At 39.3% G+C, this 13,250-nt stretch overlaps 1 protein-coding gene across 1 annotated transcript in view; it reads right to left on the reverse strand.

The window, feature by feature from the left end:
* The window catches only part of LOC113511252 (uncharacterized), a 202,857-nt gene that overhangs the window by 162,285 nt on the left and 27,322 nt on the right, over positions 1-13,250 (reverse strand). Inside the window, exons 2-3 of the mRNA XM_052892420.1 lie at positions 7,651-7,837; positions 2,179-2,383 (exon numbers count right to left, since the gene is read on the reverse strand). Coding sequence (XP_052748380.1) covers positions 2,179-2,383; positions 7,651-7,827 — 382 coding nt within the window. The 5' untranslated portion in view covers positions 7,828-7,837. The remainder of the gene's footprint in view (positions 1-2,178; positions 2,384-7,650; positions 7,838-13,250) is intronic.

The following is a 13,250-nucleotide window of genomic DNA, read 5'->3' on the forward strand; positions in this document are numbered from 1 at the left end:
TATAACAGATATGTAATATAGAACTACAGACTAGTGGAGCGTGCGGTTATGAGGGCGCTGTGTCGATTTGTCGACTACGCACTCTCGGAGGAATAATGGATTGTTAAAAATGGGTATTAGTAGCCCCATTGTTGTTACACCCTGTCAGGTCGACCTCCTCGCAGTTCCTGCTGGAGGCTATCGTGTTCTGTTCCAAGTGAATTCATTACGATAGGCTAACTGACCTGCCTTTTCATAGTCACCTATCATCGTTCACTAGTGCCCCGCCAGCGTATACCGTTAACGCAGGCGGGGTTACCATTTCATTACCATCCATTAAAAAAAATCGCGCACCCTCTGTCTAAGTGTGTTAGACTGTATGTTCGAATATTTCATTGATATAAAAATTCTATAAAGTTTCTGCCTACCCTAATGGGAGACAGGCGTGACAGATATGTATGTATGTATAAAAATAGCCTGTACACAATCTATGACATAAATAAATACCACCGGCCATATTACAGAGCGTCATCAGGGGGCCTACCATGAAATGAAATTCCGAAATTTCGGACTCAATTTCGTGTTTTTGTTCACACCTAAATCGGGCCAGTAAATGGAGCTTAATATTTCGTTCGTCATAAATCCTACCATAAAAGTCCCAAGGAATAATACTTTCATATATTTTTATGTTTTTAAACGGTAAGTACGAGGTTTGTCCGGAAAGTACGTATAAAAGTTTTTTAAAAATTTTATTTTACAATTATTCAGGTAAATCAATTTTATCCCCTTCAAAGTACTCCCCCTGTGACATAATGCACTTGTGCCAACGCCGTTTCCACTGTGAGAAGGCTCCTTGAAAGTCCTCTGGTTGTAGGTTTCTCAGCTGCCCCGTCGTAGCTTTTTTTATCTCATTTATGTCCCCCAAATGCCGCCCCCGAAGTACCAATTTGGTTTTTGGGAACAAGAAGAAGTCACACGGGGCCAAATCCGGCGAATAGGGGGGTGTTCGGTCACCGTAATGGAATTTTTACTCAAAAACTCACGGAACGATCTTGGCGCAATTTTTTTTCATTTGAAGTTCGTTTCTTAGAATTTCGTGGACCACGGTTTTGCCCAAATTAAGCTCTTCAGCCACCTGTCTGACCGTTAAACGACGGTCCCCATTAACACAAGTTCGAATTCTTTCCACGTCGTCTTTTCACGTCGTCGGAATGTGAAGTGGAAGGACGTCCTGAACGTGGGTCATCTTGAACGCTTTCTCGGCCCTCTCTGAATCTTTTTAGCCACTTGTGGACGGTTGGTTCCTTCACAGCATCATCCCCATAAACTGTTCTGAGATCGGCAAAAATTTCACGGCCATTCTTGCCGAGTTTCGAGAGAAACTTGATTACGACGCGCTGCTCTTCAACGGAAGCGGGCTCCATGCCGACGGGGTTTCGTTAAGAGGTAACTTCACAGATGGCGTGACAAGCCAGTTCGCACCGCACGGCGGTCAGACCAGAACTGAAGCATTGTTAGGGACATAAGGAAGGGGTCCTGCGCTTACCTGGCCTCCCCACTCCTCTTTCTCGCATTCCAGAACACTTTTATACGAACTTTCCGGACAGACCTCGTATTATGTAATTTTAACATTAAATTTGTGTTTCGTTCGACTCCGAAATTTCGGAAAACATTTCATAGTAGGCGCTCTGGTCTCAAACTAAGCAAAGCATGTACTATAGCCACTAGACATCCGATAAATATTCAAAATACTTCGTTTTTTTTGCAAATACATTTATATTATTAATAGAAAACACGAATTTCCTCTATTTTTAATTATGTATGTAGTAGGCATAATGGAATAGGTATATTTAATAGTAACAACAGCTTTATAAGAAAAAAAAACATGGCAAATTATTCATTCAGTGATTTTAACGACGTTTAGCTTACGTTTGCACACTTATTAATTATCTAGACTGTAACCAATTCAATTTTCGTTAACTATATGTGGTAGCTTTTAATTAGCTTATAATAAGCTAATATATATATATATATATATATATATATATATATATATATATATATATATATATATATATATATATTTTAATTATTAACTTATTACAGCTGTAATCTTCCCTCAAAAATAATAAATTAATTAAAAATACTCGGACCACATACTGCCCACATAATGGATATAAATCGTACATGCCCACTCACCAATAAACGGTTTCCCGTCGAGCCTCTTCATCCAATAGAAACGTTGGCTGTGCGGCTTGTTCTCCCTGTCGTACTGTTCCCACTGCTGCCGCAGGAAGGTGTAGCACACGCAGCAACAGCGCACCGTGCCCTCCTCGTCGCCCTCGGGCCGGTAACCGGCTGGCGGCGCGTGCGCACCCAGGAACGGGAAGTACGGCTCGAGGCTCTGGGGGACAATGGAAGCTTTAAAACACTTATTCGTCCGTAAGCGAATTGCAAAAGTAGGATTCTCAAATTACGTATGTATTAAATAGATTTATTATTTCATTAATAGCTTTTACCCGCGACATAGTCCGCGTGATCGGAATAAAATGTATGCCTATGTTCTTCTCCATAAGTGTGATACTGACATAGAATGAGCCACCTCTTCCTTTCCCGTGGGTGTCGTAAGAGGCGACTAAGAGAATTTAACAGTCGAGGGATAGCCAGGAACATTCCACATAAAACATCACCAAAAGCCTAAGTGCAATTGCCAACCCGCCCGCTAAACGTTATAACTATTGACCACTCCCCTTATGTCGGGGGAAAAGGGATTGTTAGGGATGGAGACTGAGAATCCCATTGCTAGCAATATACCCAACCAGGTCGACCTCCTCACAGTTCCCCCTGGAAACTATCATGGTTAATTCCTGATGAGTTCATCATGATGGGCTAACTGGCCTGTTTTCATTCTCATCGATCACCCTTCACTGGTGCTCCGCCAGCGTATCCTGTTAGCGCAGGCGTGGTTACCATTGCATTTTCATCCATAAAAAAAAACTCCCCTTATGTCTGTAAACACGTGAAAATTTCAAGGGTTCTTCTAGTCTTACAAAGTTAAAAATAAAACTCTCTACCTACCTACCTGTAAGGAACTCAGCATGATAATAGATAACAACGAAATTATTCAGTCCATTAGATATCACAGAGACGTTAAGTTTTCACAACATGTACGACAACAAACCATGAGAAAATTATATGGGAAATATCGACGGATTGTCCCTTGACGTTTAGTAATTATTGCTTGTTATGGGAATTGTCACAATTCGGTTCCCACGGATTATGGAACATTGATAGACTTCAACTATGTACCGATCTAATAAAGTTCCAGGGTTATGACCCCAGTGGTATTCTATAATCACCTATATTACATTAACTAATTTGATACATGTACCAACATGAAATGGTAGAAGATAACACGTTTGGTTTCTATTTGTCTATAACGCGATAGGCCATTACTATTGTCCAAATAAACATCATTTTTATAAAATTACTAACTGACTCGGTAAACGTTGTTTTACCATATACATTATTTCTAGAACTATACATGAAAATATATCGTACTACAATTAATATATTCGATTGTCATCTTGCAACCCTATTGCAGCATATAAAAATTGCGATTAAATAACAGGGGTTGATCGTAAAAGCGTGAAAATTTGAATTTGTATGTATTTTTCAATGCTAAATCATAATAAAATAAAAATAAAAAACTTGACAAAAAAATAAAAAAAAAATGTTTAGAGGTGGGTCACCCCTATCATTGAGGGGTATGAAAAATAGATGTTGGCCGATTCGCAGACCTACCTAATATGCACACAAAATTTCATTAAAATCAGTAAAGCCGTTTCGGAGGAATTTGGTAACAAACATCGTGACACGAGAATTTTATATAATTTAGATAAACAGTCCAAATACTGGGATTTTGAAAGTGTGTCTAATAAAATAGTTTATCTTTCACAATTCCACAATAAAAAACAAAGAACTTTAACTTCACTATTCACTAACCCCCTTATTCATAGAAAATAAAACGTCCTACCAAATATATTTTATTATTAGTGTTTTTCACAGTTTTTCATTTTGGAAAATTAATACAAAGAAAAAGGAAAAACACTGTAATACCTAAAATACGTTTATGACACGTTTGACATCTTTATGAATAAGGGATTAAGTTTGAGAGCTAAAACATTATTTTTATCTTTAACATTATTATATTTCAACTTAGAATGGCAAACAAGCTGACGGCCCACCTGATGGAAAGTGGTAACCGTCGCCTATAGACATGAGCAGTACTATGGACATAACAGAGTATACTGTTTCGCCCATGATACCCCCCATGCGTTGCCATTCCTGAGGACTCGGGTGTTATTCCTTTGTACCCTGTAAATTCACTACCATAACACATACAAGAACTGTTATGTTTAATATCTTTGTATTATTTTAAACAGTTCATTCATTATAGAATCCACAAACCCATTAACAATTTGCATAATAATCGATCTTAATCGATTTTTTACCGCAGATTCAGCTAAATCGATTCAATCTTTCTCACGCTTTGTTTCCACGACAAATGGCATTCTGTTGTAGTAGATAGCTACACATACTCTACTGTTCCTTGAAGGTAAAAAAATATATATACTAGAGACAGTTTAAAACTTCAATCATATTTTTTTTTTAAAACAAGTTTATAAAAACAATTTCAATCTACACTAAAATTATAGAGTTGATTATTTGTTTGAATGGATAGATTTGACAATTCTGTCACCTATAAGAATCTACATTATCAACGAGTAAAATATTACTTTGGCCGTGTGGTCCTGGCATAGAGTAGGCCAACCCTTCCTTTCCCGTGGGTGTCGTAAGAAGCGATTAAAGGAGGGCGAGAGATGGGTACTGCCCATCTGCCGCTTTCGCGCGTACCTCTTAAAACATGTCTAAAGCTTATCTGCGGTAGCTAATCCGCCAGCCAAGCGTGGCAACAACTGGCAACACCCCCCAAGGGGAAAGCTTATGTTCAGCAATGGACAGTTAAAGGCTGATAGTATATATAGATTAACTTAACATAAATAAAAACTAAAAAGAAAAAACCACACAGAAACAAAGAATAACAAATGTGCATACGTCATATCAACATAGGCGGATACCATTAAAATTGCAAAATGAATTTTTGCAATCCCTCTCTACAGACGCCGGTGACTTGAACGACACGAAAAAACCATGAATATTTAACATTTTTGTATTAAAAAGCAAATAAACATCATAAAGCGTCAACCGCACAAATGTAGGCATCACTGCGTCAAAAGCGGAACAAACAAATACATTTTGCAGATGGTAACTGGATACTAATATATCAGTCTGTAGTCAAACAAACACGCGCTCGCCACGGTTACGTACGTGGAAACGTCAATACAGACAAAATATTCAGGTGACGGCCGACAACTTCCATACAAACATCTATTATTCAACTGGTGAGGAAAACAAATTTGTTGGAGAGCGCGCCACCGCGACATCGCGTCCCTCGCTGGAAGGTTTTCAAATTTGAATGGTTGAATAATATTCAAACATATTTCGTATTCATTATAACATATTGTTCTTTTTTTTATTATTTTCATGTTATTGTCGATTTGGGATAGGAATTATAAGTAAGTAATAGCTACTAGTTTAACTTAAATCAATTAGATCAAGAAAGCTCGATTAGTTTCGGGATCAATTCGTGAACCTTAATCATGAGCTGCAGCGGCGGCGGCATGTGAGGCAAGCGCGAGCCTGACATTATTACATTAGAGTACTATATGTATTTACGAAATTTTAACAATAAAATAATAAATACGGTTGAGGTTAAATATTCCAAATTACAAAAAATTATAACACGAATTTAGAACTCTTACAAACACAAAGAGGAAAAATGTTGGGACACTTGATACGACACGACGAACTTATGAACATTATAATAGAAGGAAGGAGGGGAAAAGGGAGACCGAGGTATAGTTGCATCAGGCAGATCAAGGAAGGAGTTGGTGTCGTATCGTATCAAGAGGTGAAGAGACTCGCTGAAAATCGTAGTGAGTAGCAAGAGCTCCACCGACAAGAGCGCAGCTCTTAAATAGGATAGATAGATAGACAAACACATACTGTTTCGGAAATTTGATTCGTTTGTTCAAGTTTCAATCATTAATATCTTTATTCGTGTATATTTCGAGACAGCCTTACTTCCTAATTTTATTATTATAGTAAAATATTTTATTGTCTTTACCTTACGCAGCTTATCACACATTCTAGTAACTTCTTTTTTCCTTACTAGTCATATTCTTCATATATAATATTTCTTTATGATTCTATCTCCAGGAAACTGTATTTCGAAAGGGTAATCATAATACTAATGAAATTATGGAGTAGAGATCTTAATTCCGGAGAAATAGGATTGTAATTAATTCCTAAAGAGTTCGTCATAATGGGCTAATTGACCTAATTTCATTTCCACTTATACTCACTGGTACCATTTCTTTATTCTTTTTACATTCCATTAAAAACTGTCATTTTGTTGCCATTCCAAAAAAACATTGCATAAAAAAAAATACGCTCATACATCTACACCGTACGTGTCTATTTAAATATTACAGGGGACCACTTGACTAAATTGTCTGGTGTCACAAGTCAAACGTTTTACGTACTTCGTCAATTGGTAACCGGTTACGACCAGTGGTTTTGGCCAGGCATTGATTCGGTTTAATAGTCGCGGAAAATATTATGTTGATTTATTAGGAACGCTTCGTGTTTGTGTTATTTTTATTTTGCACATGTACAAAATGTCTCCTCTTTGTATGACTTCGAAACGGCCTCCCTGTTTTCGCCTCTCGACACGTCTATGCGATATCTTCTCCAACATTGAACCGATTTTCATATTCCTTTTTTTTTTACAAATAATAGATTTTTTATATTTTGGTCACACAGTAATGTTGCCGCAAATAAAATCGCTTAATGCGGAACAAAATCTAATTAATAGAATATCATTCACATTTTTATATTTAACAACAGATCAAGGCTATTAGAGAAAACATTGCGACTCGCAGATGTCTCTTCATACGTTACTATTCCTGAGAAGTCGGATTTTTAATCAATTAAAATGAAATGACAACTAGCCCGCACTATTAGTTCAAGCTGGCCAAATACTAGTAAATGTTTAAAGGAAAGGATAAAATGGCCGTGTAAAAAAAATAGAGCACCCCTTCTTTTGCCGTGGGTATCGTAAGAGGCAACTAAGGGAGCTTATTGTGGAGGGATGGGCAACAGCGTCCCTATTGAAACATCATTAAACACCTAACTACGGTTGCCAAACTGCCTGCCAAGGGTGGCAACTACTGGCATAACTTCCCTTTTTAGAAAGACTCAGCAGTGGACAATTAACGGTTGATATGATGATATAATGAAGATCCCCTAGTCCCCGGACTAGGTTGTCATGATCATACAAGAGATGAGCGCCGTAGTTGGACATCCGACCTATTTCGAACAGTATAGTGGTCTTATTCACTGCTATTCCTGAGTACTAGGATGTCATGATAATACAAGAGACGAACACCATACCTGGGCGTCTTGCTTTATACAGTATAGAGGTTTCGTATGTTACCACTCTTGAAGACTAGGACGTTATGAATATACAAAAGATGAGCGCGGTACCTGGGCGTCTGGCTTGACTCGTACGGTATAGTGGTCTGGGAAGCCGGCGCCGCCGCACACAAAGCAGACGCGCGCGTCGTCCGCCGGCGGGGCGGCGGCGGGCGGCTTCTCTAGCGACGGGGACGCCGGCTTGGACGCGCCCAGCGAGCTCTTTATGTAAGCCTTCGCCTTCTCCATGGCCGCTACACTGTTGGGCAAGCGTACAATACTATATTTAATATACAATATTTTTATATTTAATAGTAGGGTTTCTTTTTTTGATGGGTGAAAATGGAATGGTAACCCCGCCTGCGCTAACTGAATACGCTGGCAGAGCACCAGTGAAGGGTGATAAATGAGAATGAAAATAGGCCAATAGTAGTCCATAATGATGAATTCATTAGGAATTAACCATGAGTTTCCAGGGGGAACCGCGTGGAGGTCGACCTGGTTGGGTATATTGCTAGCAATGGGATTCTTAGTCTCCATTACTAACAAAACCATTCCCCCCAACAGTAGGGGGTATTGGGTACCAAGTCTCTTTCCATAATAGGATAGCCTACTAATACTGCACTAGTAGGGGAAATGAGATTCCTAATAATGAGGTCTAACAGTCTAATCTCCACGCTTCCCCCTGGAAACTATTTTAATATTTCATAAATTCGTTACTATGGACCAACTTATTTATTTCATTCACACCTATCATGTGTCACTGGTGCTCCGCCAGTGTATTCCGATAGTGCACGTGGAGTTACCATGCCATTTTCATTTCAATAAAAAACAAACTAGCCAGGTAACAGGGTTTATAACACAGTTTTCCTTGTCTTGCACCGGTGTACCATACACCAGTTTTATTCCCTTAGCCACGTCTTATGACATGCTTAGGACGAAAAAGAGTCGTAACACGTGGCATTCCTATTATCATCCATTTAATAACTCCGTCACCACTTGAATATTTTCTCATAATATCGTTTGAAGTCTTATCAATGTTGTCTTCGGCTATCGTTGGCAAATACATTAGAATTACATATTATAATAATATTTATTTGCCGCGATAAATAGCAAATAAACAATACAGTTATCTTTTCGGATAGTTTACGATCCTTGTAAAAGCGTAAGCCAAGGTTTTCCTATCACGTTTTAAGAGTTTGTTTCATGAAAGAGATTATATGATGTATGATATCATTATTAGGGTATACAATTGGGGTTTTCCTCAATCGCGTTAGCTCCGTTATTAACTTTATCTGTGTTTGCTGGAATTACATTACCTACTAGGTTATTAACCAAAGCCCTGGTATATAAGCATTCTACATCTCATGACGTCAGTATAACCTTAGATAAATGATATTTCATATAAATGGTCGCATTATATATCTCATAATCTATAAATCGTGCAACTTAATTTGTAAATATTTCCGATATCACCCGAGATTACTTCATAAATTACATATAATATCTTCGATGACATAAAATAGAATTAGTAGATTAGATAATTGATTGAGAAATAGCTCTAAAACATGGCGTGTTCCATTACGTGCTGTTTTAATTGGATGGGTGGGATATCGCAGTAAAAGTACTGTACCTCCGAGATAAGTTAATCAGGCCCTAAAAAAACTAAAAAACTAACGCTTCCCCTAACTAGAGAGCTGGACGTGTGTATGATTAGTATGAGAGACTCAAAATTTTTTGCCACTTTTCGACCCTTTCCATCGAAAAAATTTTCATTTTTTATGTGCTAACGATATACGCTGCCATAATTTGATCCTCAGCTATCATCCCTCATTGGTGACCCGTGACGTAAGATAAATGAGAATAAAAGCGGGGCAGATTGCCTATCATGACTGATCCGTTCAAATGTAACCCACGATTGTTTCCAAGGGGGAACGCATGAAGGTTTATTTTAATGAATGATAATGGAATAGTAACCCCGTCTGCGCTAACGGTGTACGCTGGTGAGGCACCAGTAAGGGATAATAGATGAGAATGAAAAAGGCAGATCAGTTAGCCCATCGTAATAAATACACCTGGAATTCAACACGATGGTTCCCAGAGGGACCACGGGGTATACGGACCCGAAAGGGTATATTGGTACAATGGGATTGATAGTCCGCTTTACTAACAATCACCTCATGGAGGTTTATCTGGCATAGTATATTACTGGCAATGATGGAACTGCTAGTCCCCATTATTAACATATAACAGCACTTTAACGAAGATAGGGATTTCGATTTTACCCTGCACATAGTAACAAGAGCTTTAAGCAGACTGGGAGGGACCATAACTATCAGTATATTATTCAGATGCGATACGATAGTGTCAGATTAGGCTAATGTACAAGCCGGTCACGCTATCGGAGTGGGCCTTATCGTGCGCTCGAATCCGTAATTGTTCAACTCACGAGATATGGCCATAACTGGTTTATTTTTAAGGACATTTTGATGAATAGCTGCCAGGTATACAATGCCAATTACGTTGGTGGCTCATTGGAAGTGGTACGAAACGAGAGGATGTAACAAAATCTCAAAAAAAAAAGTTGGTATTCGATTTTTAATGTTTATTAATTTTGACAAATGTTTACAATTTAACATCATTATTTTATGCTATTTTCATATAGCCAGATAGCGCTTCCAAAATGATTAATCTATTTCTAAATCTCAAGATTATCTGGATCTAATCTATCAAGCTGATTGCGTTACGTAAAGCGTATTTTTTTTTATGCCACTGAGGTGGAAAACAAGCATACCGCCCACTTGATGGGAGGTGGTTACCGTAGCCTATGAACACCTGTAATACCAGAGGTATTACGCGCGCGTAGCCGACCCTGAAGAAACCTCTTTACCCCCCTTTTGAAGAACCCCATGCTGTAGTCTTTTGGGAAATCTTCGGCAGGAAGCAGGAAGCAGGAAGGCAGAACCAAACATACACATATATTTTGAAAAACATTACTGCCTTCATATTTCAGATAAGACAAGTTCAATCGTGACCACCCACGTACTGATGAACGACGAGATGTTTCGTAGACACATAACAAAAAAAATATCTGAATTTCGAAAGCGGAATATATGACTAGAAGTGAATTCTGCAGGTCTGTGTTTGTATACGCGAGTGAACCCTATCTATTGCAAAAAGAACTCAAATACGGTCAAAATAAACTACGTAATTAAATAATATATCTCGGCTGCGTGCAGCTAGGGCGAGACAAGGCTAAGTGCACTATGTATATTGTGTCTGCATTAAGTCGCCGCACAATTGTCGTAGCAACCAAACATATTTACCAGAGGGAGACTTTGTACAAAGTCGATTGCTTGGGTACCTCTGTCCCATTTGTGTTTCTACCGTGAAGCAGTTATGTTTGCATGGCTGTGTTTCGGTTTGAAGGGTGGAATATGGCGTGAATTTACAGGGTACAGAGGAATAACACCTGAGTCCTCAGGAATGGCAACGCATGGGTAGTATCATGGGCGAAACAGAATACTCTGTTATGTCCATGGTACTGCTCATGTCTATAGGCGACGGTTACCACTTTCCATCAGGTGGGCCGTCAGCTTGTTTGCCATTCTAAGTTGTATAAAAAAAAATTTTTTTCGGAATGTTTTCACTAAATTAGTTTCGATTCGGCCGATTGCTCAATATTTCGGCTGCTGCGATCAGGTTGGTTAATCCGCGAGATGCCTTTCGAAGAAACCAGTCGAAGAGTCTTTGAAAACAACGGCACGACGCGTGTGTCAAGCGCGTTAGAGCAGTATAAACATAATCTGAGCACTTGGTCATCGCGTGTCAATCTTTAGGCGAGCATCAGAGGGATCAATTTGCATATGCGTAAAACCCAGGCGCGTGTGCGTCAATCACGGAATCGTTAATCAATAAAAAAATTAGCGCCTAGCTTTGTCGAGTGGGCAGATATAGTACGAGGTCTGTCCGGAAAGTTCGTATAAAAGTGTTCTGGAATGCGAGAAAGAGGAGTGGGGAGGCCAGGTAAGCGCAGGACCCCTTCCTTATGTCCCTAACAATGCTTCAGTTCTGGTCTGACCGCCGTGCGGTGCGAACTGGCTTGTCACGCCATCTGTGAAGTTACCTCTTAACGAAACCCCGTCGGCAAGCCCGCTTCCGTTGAAGAGCAGCGCGTCGTAATCAAGTTTCTCTCGAAACTCGGCAAGAATGGCCGTGAAATTTTTGCCGATCTCAGAACAGTTTATGGGGATGATGCTGTGAAGGAACCAACCGTCCACAAGTGGCTAAAAAGATTCAGAGAGGGCCGAGAAAGCGTTCAAGATGACCCACGTTCAGGACGTCCTTCCACTTCACATTCCGACGACGTGAAAAGACGACGTGGAAAGAATTCGAACTTGTGTTAATGGGGACCGTCGTTTAATGGTCAGACAGGTGGCTGAAGAGCTTAATTTGGGCAAAACCGTGGTCCACGAAATTCTAAGAAACGAACTTCAAATGAAAAAAATTTGCGCCAAGATCGTTCCGTGAGTTTTTGAGTAAAAATTCCATTACGGTGACCGAACACCCCCCCTATTCGCCGGATTTGGCCCCGTGTGACTTCTTCTTGTTCCCAAAAACCAAATTGGTACTTCGGGGGCGGCATTTGGGGGACATAAATGAGATAAAAAAAGCTACGACGGGGCAGCTGAGAAACCTACAACCAGAGGACTTTCAAGGAGCCTTCTCACAGTGGAAACGGCGTTGGCACAAGTGCATTATGTCACAGGGGGAGTACTTTGAAGGGGATAAAATTGATTTACCTGAATAATTGTAAAATAAAATTTTTAAAAAACTTTTATACGTACTTTCCGGACAAACCTCGTAGATGGCTATTATGTGATCTAATGAACACGTTCTGTAAATTACATCTGAAACGAGTAACAAATCTACTGAAGAAATCAGCGACTACAATCTAATATATCTAGAACACAATTTTTTTAACGGATGATATTGGAATGGTAACCCCACCTGGTATACACTGGCGGAGCACCATTGAGTGATGATAGGTGACGATGAAAGCAGGTCAGTTAGCTTGTGTCGAATTCCACTAGAATAAACCACGATGGTTTCAAGGGGGACCTTTCGACTTGATAGTGGCAATGGGTCAGTTAGACCCCATTACTAACAGGTCTTTCCCCCCTGCAACCGCAGTTAGGTAGTGATGTTTTAAGAGGCGCGCTACTGCACATCTCTCGATCATTTCGTTCTCTTAGTGCCTCTTACAACACTCACGGGAAAGGGAGGGTTGACCCTTTCTATACTGGGACCATACAACTTCATCCTCTTACATACATCCTATATAACGAAAATCTGCTAGATAGAAAAACAGTTTAAAAACTAAGCAAAACTTTATTTATGATTGCAGGTACTATAAAATTGCAAAAATTAAAGGAAGCAGACGTTTTCGAGTTACAGATATGTTAGCTTACAAATTTTATAGAAAAGAATTTTTTTTAGGCTATAGCGTGAACCCGCGTGATCTATATTCATTCTCGTCATCACTTCCCATCAGATAAGATCGTGGTCAACCAAGTGTATCAAACAAAGACATTCTTAGGTGAGAGATAACAATAAAAATATATTTTTTAAAACTACTGACTTATTAAGAATTACAAACATTATAGGAAACA

The sequence above is a fragment of the Galleria mellonella genome, unplaced genomic scaffold (assembly GCF_026898425.1).
Source record: "Galleria mellonella isolate WM207_F2 unplaced genomic scaffold, CSIRO_AGI_GalMel_v1 utg109, whole genome shotgun sequence".
Classification (NCBI taxonomy): domain Eukaryota; kingdom Metazoa; phylum Arthropoda; class Insecta; order Lepidoptera; family Pyralidae; genus Galleria; species Galleria mellonella.